Below are 13,749 nucleotides of genomic sequence, written 5' to 3'. Positions count from 1 at the left end.
TGGATAAGCATCCGGTAAGCAGTAGGTGCGGAACAGAAAGTCGTTATGGGAAACCTGGACAAGGTCTAGATGATTATAGAAGGTGGAAAGTTTAACAAAACAAAATCACACACTGCACTGAGCCCCAGATACGTATAGACCATCACGTTCAATGAAAAAGAAGAGAGACATTGCGTAACCCTTTCAGCAGAAGTCAGAGGTAGTGGTGGAAAGTGCCATGGAGTCCCAGCCAACTTCTCTCCGGACACAATAAGATCTGTGCGTTGCTAGTGGAGGAAGCGCGGAATCTGGGATGGAAACTTTACCATGAGCCACATTTAAGGACTAGGAATAACTTATTAAGGAAGCCTATATCTATTGAGTACAGCAAGGCCCTCCGTGACACCAACTTTGCAAACCAAATTCTCCTTGTTGGGCATATGCCCAATTTCCGTAGTAGGCAATTATTGACGGAACACCATTTTCCCCTGGCACCCACGGGGAATCCATAGAACTCAACCTCCTGTGCGCCAGTCAGATGTCGTATTTGTTCCTTCGGTCCAGAATAGTAAAGGACTTCTTTAGCTGCCCGAGTCAAGCCATTTTTAAGATATTCCTAGCGAATGGTTACATCTACAACCAATGCCCTCCCTTCCCTGACGAAAACTAAATCCGGCTTCCTTAATAAATTATTCCTAGTCCTTAAATGTGGCTCATGGTAAATTTTCCATCCCAGGCTCCACGCTTCCTCCACTAGCAACGCACAGATCTTATTGTGCCTGGAGATTCGCATCCTCTGCACACTTGGGCATTGTCCCAAGATGTGCGACAGCGACTCCACCTTTGCCTCACAATGCCTACATTTCCTAACAGCGCTTTGTCCTCCTCTTGCACAATATTCCCTAGTTGGAACCACATTCGCCCTCATCTTCAAGGTGCCTACATGAAAAGTCCCTCCTATCTCTTAACCACGAATTACTGATGTCATCATTCCCAAATAGCTGGACACCACTGCCCTGACAAACAAGTAATGTCCATCTCTCAAATTCCTCATCCCGATAATCTCTCAATCTACCAAACCAACTTTCACTGCTTTCCACGTGATCTTCTCTCGATTTCAAGAGCTCCGGAACCTCATCCAACAATCCTCCCAGCTTTGACCAGAGTCTCTCAAATTTCTCCTGCACTCCGCCCAATAAACACAAATCTCTTACTACTTCTTCATCTGATTGTGCAACCCTCCACAGACGTCTCAACTGGATAGACGGCACCAGTCTCTCTAAACACACGATACCTAAGCCTCCATCTCGTATCTGAGAATATAATAAACTATTGGTGGTGCACCTTGGAAGGTGCAACCATCTTTTCACGAATCCCCGAATTAAATCATCAATCGGGCTCAGGCTTGATGAATGACGCATCCGCCTGGTCAGCCAGATATAGTAGCCTAGGCAGGATATATAGGGTGAGGAGGTCGATTTTTCGCGCCGGCTTAAGAGGTGCCCAGTCGATCTTCATCAACCAGGAATCCAATTTACTCAGTGTCTTGATCTTACAGACTCCCCTCCACGGGTCCAGGTCGGCTCCCAGATCCTGCCCCTCACTGCCAGGTGGGATCGTATGGAGCCTCTCTCCTCCCACTGACCATTCTTCACAATTATTAACCACATAAGAACCTTTACTAGGTGCTATAAAAAGCCCATGACATTTCTCCGCCTGCACCTTCAAACCAGAGAGAGCACAGAATGTTTCTACCACTTTCAGGAACTGGGCCATATGGGCCCAATCCTTACTTAATATCGCCAGATCATCTGCAAACGCCAGGACGGAAATCCTCTTATTCCTACCTCGAAACCCCCATCTAAATTCTCCAACTCCGAAATCAGTGGATCCATCGCGATATTAAATAATAACGGGGACAAAGGAATCCCCCTCTTTCACCCCTGACTTGAACAAAATAGGTTTTCAAGGCAAGAGACAAACAGAGACGGTTTGCCATTGCCTGCTCCTGCGCAACAGTCCTGGGACTTCCTTGGTGGTCTCCCATCCACATACAAATCAAGGCTTAGCTTCCAAGATCTGTTCGAGATCAGCAAGCTAGAGGTACTACAGATCAGTTCAACCGGCATTCTCAACACGCCAGCAAGGATTCATCCCCATATCAGGGCAGCACATTTTAATTCTGTCCTTCCCCCTCAGACCTCAGGGAGGTCTACAAAGTTCTGTCCCACTTTTATTGTCAAAACCTCCCCCATTAGGCAGATTAGGCTGAATGGGTCTGACTGGCCCAAGATCACCCAGTGAGCTTTGTGGCCAAGTGTGGATTCGTACTGGGGCCCTCGTCTGATGCTCAGACCACTAGCCCCGGCTGACTATCACTGACTTTGAGGAAAAGCCCTGTTCTTAGGGAAGTGCCCATGGGCTTGTCACATACTTCAAGGACAGGCTTGGGCTCGAAACGTGGCATGCTGTGGACGAAGACGCCAGCCCCCTGGCTCCATGGTGCAAAAACACTGCTCCATGCGGATTTTGCCCAGCCGGTGTCAGAAGAGTTCCAAATCAGGTCCTTGGGGGTTAGATCAAGCCAGTACCTAGGGAACAGGAAGCAGATGTATGTTGCTGTTAACTGGGGTGAAGATTGATTCAGGTGGGTAGCTGTGTTGGTCTGAAGCAGCAGAACAAAGTTTGAGTCCAGTGGCAGCTTTAAGACCCACAAAGTTTTATTCTGGGCGTAAGCTTTCATGCGCACATACTGTGCATGCACACAAAAGCTTATATCCAGAATAAAACTTTGTTGATCTCAACGGTGAATAAAACTTAAAGGTGCCACTGGACTCAAAACTTGTTCTGCTGTAAAGGTTGCAGGATTTGTCACGTAGGACGAGGCTCAAAACTTGAAATTGCTGACTTGCAAAACATCGAACACACAAAGGTATTTTTATACCAAGCCATGGGCGGAAGATGAGTGCTGAAGTTGACAGTATACCAGAAAGCTTTCTGTTGCACTGTGCCTCAAGAATTTTAAAAATGTACAGGATGTGTAATTCCTTCAGAGAAGCCCCATTGATGGGGCTACCACCAACATGAAACAGCTTTGAGATCAGGGCAGGGTTTGGATGCAGAACTTGAGGGCTGAGCGGCTGAGCCTAGAGTCTCTAGAGTAACAAATAAACTGTCAGCTATGCTGCCATGATGTTTATGGGTGAGAGTGCTATTGGGTATTGTAAATAAGAAGCTGGAGACTGACCAGTTATGAAAGTGCACAGAGAGTTTATAAAGTTATAAAGGTGAATATATACAGAGATATATACAGGCTATAGAACAGCATGCCGTGCCTTAGTCTATGAGAACTAAGTCCCCCCTAGCTTACCAAGCTGATAGCTATTATGCTGAACCCCAGCCAATCTCTAACAAGGTGACGTAATCACTATAACAAGACTTGAAAGAGTAACACCTGTTAGAAACACCTGTCTGCAATTACATGGTTACTAGCCTGACAGCTAGACTTGACAGACAGATCAAACTGATCTATAGTAACTGCTTGCTACCTCTATCAGACATATATCTCAATAAGTGCAGCTGCTTGACCTGTGTACCAACTGATGCCACATTCCTTTGTCCTTGCTTATCTATGACCTTCCTAGCTAGCTGTGTGCGTAGTGTCTCCCCATCTATTACCCATGGGATAGGTTTCGATTCCCAGCTTTGGCTGTAACGGCCTGGGGCCCCATTCTCCCGCGTGCAGGAGTCAGGCCGATTGGCCTAGGAGTGGGGGTGTGTGCATACGAATACCCTATATCCCTTTATGCTTGTAGGAAAGTAGCCATTCCTAACAGTGACTATGTTACTGCCTCCATAGCTCTTGCAATACAGTATAACCTTATGTTAAGCGTGTACTCCTTTGTTTGGCTGTGGAACCCGACATTCTGTTAGGAATCTCACCTTCTCTACCTACGTGTCTCGCCACCTGAGATGAGCGACGAAGAGGAGAAACCTCCAACAACGACTGGGGGGGAAACCCCCACCACCCAGACCACACCACCGGTGACTACCCCGTGGAAGGAAACGGGGCTGGGAACCGTACCTAAAACGACCTCGACCTACCTTTTCCTGACCCCCTGCGGACCGAGGCAACTGCCCGGGCAGGGGTATCGACTGAATTCGTTAAGGTGGGGCCACTTTAATCCAGACTCAATGACGGAAACGTGCGCACTCACACAGGAGCCCCAAAGGGACAGCCGGTTTGATGTGGGCTTTGCATCTATGCTCCACGGGGCCCCCGGAGCCGCAGGGGGCTTCCCCTCGTTAGGGGGAGTCCTGGAACCGCTGCTCGGGCCCTGGGTGACAGACCGCTCCAGGGCACGAAGTGGGCGCTCTTCCCCAGACGAGGGACTGGAATTGGCCCATCGCCTGGAGGCGGTGGAAAGGGACAGGCGCCAACTGAGACGGGAACTTGAGGAAGTAATCCAAGCGATCCCAGAGATGGTGCTGCAAGCTATAAAGGCCAAGAGTCCTTCAGGTGTTGACACCATTGTGCAGCATCCCCCATCCCCAAGTCAATGGGTCCCTCCAAGAATGGTACCGGGGGGGCTTTCATAACCATACAACGCTTTAAAAGGGGACATTCCTGTAGACGAATGATACGTGTTGTTATAACAAAACTCGGCAAGGGGTAGGAGATCCGCCCAATCATCTTGTTGATAGTTAGTGAAGCAGCGCATATATTGTTCCAAAGTTTGATTTACACGTTCCGTCTGTCCATCAGTCTTGGGATGATAAGCACTGCTTAATGCAGGTTCAGTTCCCATAAGTTTTATAAGCTCCCCCCAAAATCGGGAAACGAACTGGGGCCCCCTATTGGAGATGACTTTAGCTGGGAGCATGTGGAGATTGACCACGTGGTGCAAGGAAGCCTTTGCCAGCGCTTTTGCCATGGGTAGGGAGGCGAATGGGACAAAATGTGCTTGCTTAGAGAATAAGTCCACAACCACCCAAATGACCGACACAGTCTTACTCAGGGGTAAATCCGTGATAAAGTCCATGGAGATCGCCTCCCACGGCCTACTTGGAGTTGGGAGAGGTTGCAACAATCCGGGGGGTTTCCCCGGTCTGGACTTGCACATGCCGCAAGTCTGGCACGATTTCACAAACGCTGACAAATCCTTTTGCATCTGCGGCCACCAAAGTTGTGTTTGCAGCAGCTGCAGGGATTTAACAAACCCAGGGTGACCGGCCAATTTTGATCCATGTACCGCGTTCAATACTTCCCCCCGTAGGGAATGTGAAACAGTTTGTTGCCGCGGTACCAACACCCATCGGGTTTGACTTCCAACCCCCCTTTTGCTTCCACCTCCGCCTCGTCGCCCTCCGAGAAGGCGGCGATATACCTACTGTTCCAATGGTTCCCGCTGGGAGTGGCAGGGGGGTGGATAGCAGGGTCAGGTTGCGAAGCAGGTGGGGAGGGCCTGGAATGGCTTCGCGTAGTCACTGCCCCGCCGAATTGAGAGAGCATAAACATAGAATCCAGAATCACCTCCCATTGGCTGTCGTGCTGCGGGAGGCGGGACAGGGCATCAGCGAGGGAGTTCGCAGAACCGGGGAAATGATGAAGGGTGAATTGAAACTTGGAAAAGAAATCAGCCCACCGGAGCTGCTTGGCATAGAGGCTCCGAGGTGTTTTAAGCATTTTCAAGTTTTTGTGATCAGTCCACACCTCAAACAGGACTCGGGCCCCCTCCAACCAGTGCCTCCAGGTAGCGAGCGCAAACCGGATCGTCCCCACCTCCTTTTCCCAAACCGACCAGTTCTGCTCAGTGTCATTAAACTTTCTGGAAATGTAAGCGAGGGGGTGCAGTAACCCGTCAGCCCCCTCTTGCAAGATCGCCCCCCATAGCTATGTTAGAGGCGTCGACTTGAACAATGTGTTTTTTATTTTCATCGGGGGGGGCTAATACGGGTTCAGGTGTGAACAGGGATTTAAGGGGGTCAAAAGCCTCCTGGCACTCTTTGCTCCAAGTAAGCGCCGCCCCTGGCTTGGTAGCCTCCGGACCCTTCCCTTTCGTTTTTAACAAGTCAGTGAGGGGCAAACTGATTTGAGCAAAATTGGGTAGGAAATTTCGGTAAAAATTTGCGAAACCGAGGAAGGCTTATAATTGGCGGCGGGTGCGGAGGGTCTCCCATCCAGCACATTGCAGACCTTCCCTGGGTCCATTTCCAAACCCTTATCCGATACCCCAGGAAGTCAACGTGTGACTTATGAAACTCACATTTGGAAAGTTTCGTGAACAGTTTGTGCTTGTGCAATGTCATCAGAACTTCCCTCACCAACTTCACGTGAGAGGGGAGGTCGGGGGAATACAGCAAAATATTATCTAGGTAAATAAGGGCCCCCTTAAACAGGTGCTTGTGGAATACTTCGTTAATCAAGTTCATGAAGACCCCCAGAGCCCCCTGAAGACCAAATGGCATCACGCGGTATTCGAACTTGCCGAGGGGCGTAGTAAAGGCAGTCTTGTGTTCGTCCCCCTCCCGGATGCGAACCCGAAAGTAGGCATCTCGGAGGTCTAGTTTTGAAAAGACCTTCCCTTTAGCCGCCTCAGCTAGTAAATCCTTGATGAGGGGCATGGGGTAGGCATTAGTCGATGACACAGCATTTAACCCCCGATAATTCGTGCACAACCGTAAGCCCCCGTCCTTTTTCCGGAACAGCACTGGGGCAGCAAATGGGGAGGAGGCTGGTCGGATGAAACCCCTTGCCAGGTTCTTGTCGATAAACTTATGCAGTTCATCCTTTTCTGCCGGCCCCATCGCATAAATGCGCCCCTTAGGTAATTTGTGACCCGGCAGTAACTCGATACTACAGTCTGAATGTCTATGGGGGGGAGCTCATCAGCTTCTTCTTCTTCAAAAACCCTAGCCAAGTCCCAGTATTCGGGGAGAATGGATTGTAATTCCTCTTGGGCCAAACACGCCCTAGGGTTTTCCAGGACCGGTTGGGGCCCCCATTGCGTGTTCCAGCGGTGCTCTTGGCACCGAGGGGAGATGAACTGTACTTTCCCTTCATCCCACAAAATGTAACGGTCATGTCCATGCAGCCAGGGGCTCTCTAACACCAGCGGGTGTTACTGTGCTTTTCAGTATGATTTGTAAGCTGCCTTGAGTCACAGGGGAAAGTGGGATATAAATATTTAAATAAATAAGCAGTTTGGGCAGGTTGATAACATTTAAGCAACTTCCTGTTTGTTAGGTTAGGCAGGGTTTTGACAGTGATTGTTCCACCTCTGTTATACTTGACCTGTAATTTCTCATATTTCACTAAAAAACAAACAAACCCAAAGTAGACGGCAAGTGTTTCCCCTTCCCTCTGTTCTCTGAAGGCCAGGTCTACCAATATAGTGGAAAGGGGTGGGTCAGTAGACCTGTTCTCCAGAGGCCTCGTCTACCCCCATAGAGGACAACCTTTTCTGTAATGAAATTTGACGATTCTGTCTTCTCTTATAATTAAATCATTCTTAAAATGTAGTTTAAAAGAATATGCAAAAGTCAAATGTAGACTCACTCAAATCTGTAATGCTACTAGGGTTTTTTGCTTACGAGGTAGAATTTTTGCTCACAGTGCTGTGGAGCTTAGAGGAAACATTGATCAGGACATAAGAAGCTAGAAAACACCGCACACACCCAGAGTACCATGCCTTGCCTACCTGCCGTTGAGAGCAAGTCCAATTCCCTGGCTGCTGTGGGAATGCTCAGCCATTTTGGGAGCACCTGTTGTGCCGCTGGTGAAGTAGATCGCCATTGGCTCACAGCTCTTGGTGGCCACACACTTGTGGTCGGCAGGTGCAAGGCTGCAGGACATAGAGATGCGCGAGATAAAAGCATGTGCGTTCATAAAGCAGTGGTAATAATGGTGATGACTTCACGAGACCCCCCCTACTTCTAGATTGCATGCAGTGTAGCGGCCGGAATGCTGTACTTGAAGTTGGGCGGCCTGGCGTCAGAGCTCACTTCATCTTGACATCCCGTGGGCAGCCTTAGCCCAGCCACTCTCTCTTAGCATAACCTACCCTGCAGGGTTGCTGTGAGACTAAAATGGAGGAGGAGAGAACCATGTACATTGTCCTGTATTCCTTGGAGAAAGGGTGGGATGAAAAGTTGCTTACACAGTTCATGAGAAATTGTTATTAAGGCGGAATAGGTATTAGTATAAATATTGGTAGAATTAAGAATAACCTCCATGTATTTGTTTGTATGTTAGTATATGTATGTATAGGTTATGATTGTTTATGTATGTTATGTGGAAAATGTAATAAAATCCTGCCCCTTTGGAGGGCAGTTAAAAAAAAAGAGAGAGAAAGGGTGGGATGAAAATGTCATTTCATTCAAACTTTTCATTGTTGCAGTCTGCTCAGCCTGGTTCATACTCAGGGACTGCTGTAAAGCTGAGGGGATCACTCGGGTGCACAGAAATGCGATTCCCCTGTCCTTTTGGTGCATGGTCCTTTCCCATCCTGCCTACATCCGGCCAAGGCAAATGTCCTGTTTTTGTTTGTTTCTGTTACACCACAAGCCATTTACAGGCAACGGATGAAAAAACAGCCAACAATTTTAAACGGCAGTTCTTCTATCAAATGTTGTTAATGTGTTTGGGGAAAAGGACAACTACAGTTTTGTCCTGAGTGTTCACAGACAGTGAAAGAAATGTCCCCAAAGAAGGGAACATTGTTAGAGAGCCACATCTTTGGTTGGGCGCAAGCAGGAAGATGTTGCCTAGCTGCAGTAGCCAGCAAATTCTGAACACCATCTCCCAGGAGAAGCATCCCATGTCGCCAGGATGAAAAGCTGGTACGTACTTCAACAAGTCACAGAAACTGAGCCAGCCATCCCGGTGGTCCCTTGACACTATTAGCTTGGATGCTAGAGACGGGCATTTGGAAGCTACACTGTCTACAGCTGGGGCCAAAACTCCATCAGTGATAATGCACTTGGCTCGGGATGCCTGCAGTCGGTGCAGAATGTCTTTTGCAGTCAGCTGCGTCGTCCCGGGAATAAGAACGGTTCCTAATAGAGAGAGAGAGAGCAAATTGGGAAGATAAGGTGTTCCTTGCTTCCAGGTTTTGGAGGGAGCAGCTACAGAATTTAGAAGGCAGTCCTGAGCAGAGTCCTGAGGAGCTGTGGTGGCTTAAGTGGTTAAGACGCTGAACTGCAGGCTGTGGAAGGTCGGTAGTTCAGCAGTTCGAGACCCGAGTGTGCCGCATGACGGAGTGAGCTCCCGTCTATAGTTCCAGCTCCTGCCAACCTAGCAGTTCGAAAGCAAGACATTGCAAGTAGATAAATAGGTACCACTTTGGTGGGAAGGTAACAGCGTTCCATGCGCCTTGGTGTTTAGTCATGCCGGCCACATGACCACGGAAATGTCTTCGGACAGCGCTGGCTCTTCGGCTTGGAAACGGAGATGAGCACCGCAACCCTAGAGTCGGCTTCGACTGGCTTTCGAGCAAGGGAACCTTTACCTTTACCTGAGCAGACGGTATCTTTCTCCCATATTCACAGTCAGAGTGATCCTCTTTCCCCCTCTCCCAGACACAGAATACATGAGTGGAGCAGCCCTGGGCTCAGCGGCAGAGCATCAGTTTTGCATGCAGATAGTCCCAGGTTCAATCCCTGGCATCTTAACTTAAGAGGATTCAGGTAGAAAGCTGTGTTGGTCTGAAGCAACAGAACAAAGCTTGAGACCAGTGGTCCCTTTAAGACCAACAAAGTTTAATTCTGGGCAGAAGCTTTTGTGTGTATCTGAAGAAGTGTGTGCCTGCACACGAAAGTTTATACCCAGAATAAAAGTTTCCTGGTCTTAAAGATGCCACTGGACTCAAAAAAACCTATCAGGTAGTTGGTGATGAAAGAGGCCTCTGCTGGAGACCCCAGAGAGCGGCTGCTAGCTGGAGTCGGCAACTTGACCATGACGGACAGTGGGCTGGCTGAGTATAAGGCAGCCTCGGTGGGGCCCCATGATCTTCCTTTCCAAGTGACACCTGGCTCAGTAAACAAAGGTCGTTCTGGCTCACCTGTTCGCATACAAGCCACATTCAAGAGCCACCACGCGGGTATCCGCGGCAGGATCACTATAACGCGGTCTCCCTTCCGCAGGCCACATTGCTCAGAAAGCACATTGGCCGCTTTCTTGGATCCAGCCACCAGCTCCTCAAAACTCCACCTCACTTCCTCTCCTCGGTCACCGACCCACCAGAGAGCTGGACTGGAGGGCCCTCTTCCCTCCTGGTGGGATAACAAGAGTGCAGTGTCAGTCCTCGAGATCGGGACCTTGAAGGCACTTGCAGTGGCACACACTGACTTCCCTGGATCAAGGCAGACGCTTTCCAGACTAAATGGTAGGGATGTGCTTTCATTCCCTAACCACCCCCTGAGACAAAGTGGGGAACTGAAAAAGACGCATTTATTGCATTATGTGTTGTAAACAGAAACATGAACCAATTACATTTCCCCCCCCCCATTGCCTAGCAATCTGGTTGAATGGGAGGGTTTTTTTGGGGGGGTGGAGACGGGAGAGCAATAGTTCTGAAACGGACACCTAAGCTTTCCAACCAGTACGGGCAAACTACTCTTGCAACAGATCGACTTCTGGTGAAGTCCAGCGGGAGGCCAGGGGAGAGAGAGAGGCAGAAGAGCACAGCAGATGAGAAACAGACAGCACAGCCTTCCTGTTGGACTAAAGGAAAATGAGCAATAGAAATAAATCAAGATGATAATCTAACAAAACGGGAAAAGGGAACTTCCCTAGGAGGTGGGCCTTTGGTCTTTACTCCGCGTAGCCCCCCAGGGCTCTTCCTGTGGACTTATGTTGCTCGTGAAATCTCCAGACCATCCCTCCTTTGCAAAGGCGCAGGTACTCGGTGCTGCTTCTGGCCAAGTCTACTCCTTGTTTTCCCTCCAGTCACAGACACTGTGAAATTCAAATCCCTGCCCACCATGCACGGTAGCCATCTGTTTTTAAAACTTGAAGTCAAGCTACCAAAACGATACCTTTTCCATCTCGGCCCACTTGTCCAGCACATCTTTCGCAAAGTTGAAGTATTCTGGCACTTCCGGCTTGTATTGCTCTCGTATGGATTCATAGTCTGAAAAATTCTGAGCTGCCAGTGCCGGGTGACATTGGCTGAAGACTCTAGCGGGAGCTCGGCCCAGAGCCCGCAGACCCATAATGGCCGGGGCCTTCCACAATATGGGCACAACAACGCAGGCCATAGTGGGGCCTTCCACTGTGTCCTCGGTTCAGGATGCTTTCCACAAATCACCTACCTAAAAGGCACAAAGGAAATAGCCACGTGGTTAAAAGGATGCTGAAAAGCTTGGTATTCCTCCAGATACTAGGCATTGTTGCATCCTTTTAAAAAAGTCCTCCCTTCCATCTCAGGATTCTACCACTTTGTTCTGCTCCATGCACAGGCCTGCCCTGATACTCCCACCTGTGCCCATTATTACAGCTGTCTAACATTTAAGGCTACCCAAGACGCAGCTGCAGAGTCAGGGTGGTCCCATGGACAGTTACAGCCTTGGGCCTGAGTTCAAAAATCTCACCTTAGCCTCAGAAAAGTCCCTCTATCTCAGCCTCTGTTGGAGGCTTTAATGATACAGCGTTTAGAACGTACTCCCCTACTATATAAAATTAAGTACAAAGGTATTTTGAAAAGGATTTTTTTTTAACCAAGAAGTCACTCGGGTTGAGGTATTTATTCAGAAGGTATGACCCCTGAAGCGGTGGCTCAAGCGGTTAAGACGCTGAACTGCAGGCTGTGGAAGGTCAGTAGTTCAGCAGTTCAAGACCCGAGTGTGCCGTGTGATGGAGTGAGCTCCCGTCTCTAGTTCCAGCTCCTGCCAACCTAGCAGTTCGAAAGCAAGAAATTGCAAGTAGATAAATAGGTACCACTTTGGTGGGAAGGGAACAGCGTTCCGTGCGCCTTGGTTTAGTCATGCCGGCCACATGATCACGGAAACGTCTTCGGACAGCGCTGGCTCTTCGGCTTTGAAACGGAGATGAGCACCGCAACCCTAGAATCGGATTCGACTGGCTTTCGAGCAAGGGAACCTTTACCTTTTACCTTTATGACCCCTGACATTCCTTCAAAGCAACATTCTTGGTTTTCCCCCCAAGAGATAACAAACCAGGCTGAAAGAGGGCCAATCAGGCAAACGCCAGCTGTCCCTGACGATAACAAAACCAGCCATTCTGGTTCTGTTAAAAGGCAGTGTTTGAGACAGGGGGCTAATTACCAAAGCCCAAAACAAAAGCCCATCTTGCTCCGCAGGGCTGCCCACCCCACCACAAGAAAAGCTCAGACTAGAAAAGGTGGTGGTGGGGGTTCGACAGCACCCCAAAATGTCTTCTCTCTCCTATGGAGTCAGTCTTAACTACAGGGTGGCTGCCGGCCTCCACAGGAAGATGTTGAAAACTAAAGCATCAGAATAAGCACCCCCCTAAAACAATAGTAACCCTCTGAAACTCATCTGTGAAGCATATTTTTACTCCTGCTGCAAGGAATGAGAGAGAGGTTGATGGTCACGACTACTTCAGGTCTTCAGCTGAGTCACGTATCGGACTGGAATGGTTTTGCTGACAGTGCCTTCTGAGTCCCAGCTGTACCCAGATAACAGCCCCCAGCGAGTCCCTCTCAACTAATGACTGAAGTGAAACTGCCAAACGGAAATGACTGTGACGTTCATTTTAATTTTAACTGTTGAATTAAAAGTAAGAAACTAGGTAAGATTATTCGGTGGGGCTTCCATTGACTCTGCTAGGGCATGCCATAAAATTAATTCTCTGGCATTATTAATATGAGGACTACCACGTTTCCCCCCTGCTCTAAGCCTTTTAGGGGACTTGGATATTCCATCTGGCGTCAGAGAGATCAACAAGTGGTTTTTATACTTTCGACTGGAGGCTTCTCTTCTCTTTCTTGGAGAAGGCCTCTGGTGCAACCCGATACCAAGCTTCAGCCAGCACCACTTTACCTATTGGAACCAGCTGAGCATTCTACACTGGAGGCAGGGGTCGTTTCGTAGAAAAAGAGCTAGGGGAACTCATTAGCATAACTCATTAGCATATGCCACACCCCCTGACATCACCGGAAGTGTGTCATAAGGCCACACACCCTGACATCACCAGAAGTGTGTCATAAGGCCACACACCCCACCCCCAACGGTCCCGGCCGCCGCCGCCGGCCTTGCAGCTCCACTGCTAAGCCCCATGAGGGGCCCGGCGGTGGACCTGCAAGGCCGGCGGGAGTGCAAGGAAGCCCCGCGAAGGCCCTCCCTGGCCCCAGGCAGGCAGGGGTGGGGAGAGGCAGGGAGGAAGCAACTTACCCTCCCTCTTCTCCTGCCTCCTCCTGGCTGAATGAGGGTTGGAAGCGGGACGGACGGAAGCAGGGGCCGGGGCTTCGTCATGTGCCCCGCCCCCCGTACCTCACCTGGGGGAACTGCGATCCCCCGCGATCTCCCCCGAAATGACCTCTGACTGGAGGCAAACAGGAGACTTCAAGCTCAGGGTCAAGGCATGTAACATCTTTTTCCCACCGGTCCTTGATGAAGAATTCTGGGGAACTATAAAGCTTGCACAGTATCTCGTGTAGTGGTGGCTGGTCTGAATGAAAGGTATTACCTGTTTAGTATTGGATTGGATGTCAGCCCTAGTTTGATAATGCATATGTAACCCACTAAGGTCCTAATATCTGCAGGGAGAGTGGGCAGGTTCAGTCGGTT

The 13,749-nt window shown here is 49.4% G+C and overlaps 1 protein-coding gene across 1 annotated transcript in view; it reads right to left on the bottom strand.

Annotated features, from left to right (window-relative positions):
• The window catches only part of LOC107114579 (acyl-coenzyme A synthetase ACSM3, mitochondrial-like), a 19,326-nt gene extending 8,133 nt beyond the window's left edge, over positions 1 to 11,193 (bottom strand). Inside the window, exons 1-6 of the mRNA XM_015416116.1 lie at positions 11,017 to 11,193; positions 10,041 to 10,251; positions 8,829 to 9,036; positions 7,680 to 7,823; positions 2,414 to 2,570; positions 1 to 65 (exon numbers count right to left, since the gene is read on the bottom strand). Of these exons, the coding sequence (XP_015271602.1) occupies positions 1 to 65; positions 2,414 to 2,570; positions 7,680 to 7,823; positions 8,829 to 9,036; positions 10,041 to 10,251; positions 11,017 to 11,193 (962 nt within the window). The remainder of the gene's footprint in view (positions 66 to 2,413; positions 2,571 to 7,679; positions 7,824 to 8,828; positions 9,037 to 10,040; positions 10,252 to 11,016) is intronic.
• Positions 11,194 to 13,749: the final 2,556 nt, after the last annotated feature.

This window comes from Gekko japonicus, unplaced genomic scaffold, assembly GCF_001447785.1.
Source record: "Gekko japonicus isolate JY-2015 unplaced genomic scaffold, Gekko_japonicus_V1.1 scaffold321, whole genome shotgun sequence".
In the NCBI taxonomy this organism is placed as follows: domain Eukaryota; kingdom Metazoa; phylum Chordata; class Lepidosauria; order Squamata; family Gekkonidae; genus Gekko; species Gekko japonicus.
This window is presented reverse-complemented; position numbering and strand designations above follow the sequence as displayed.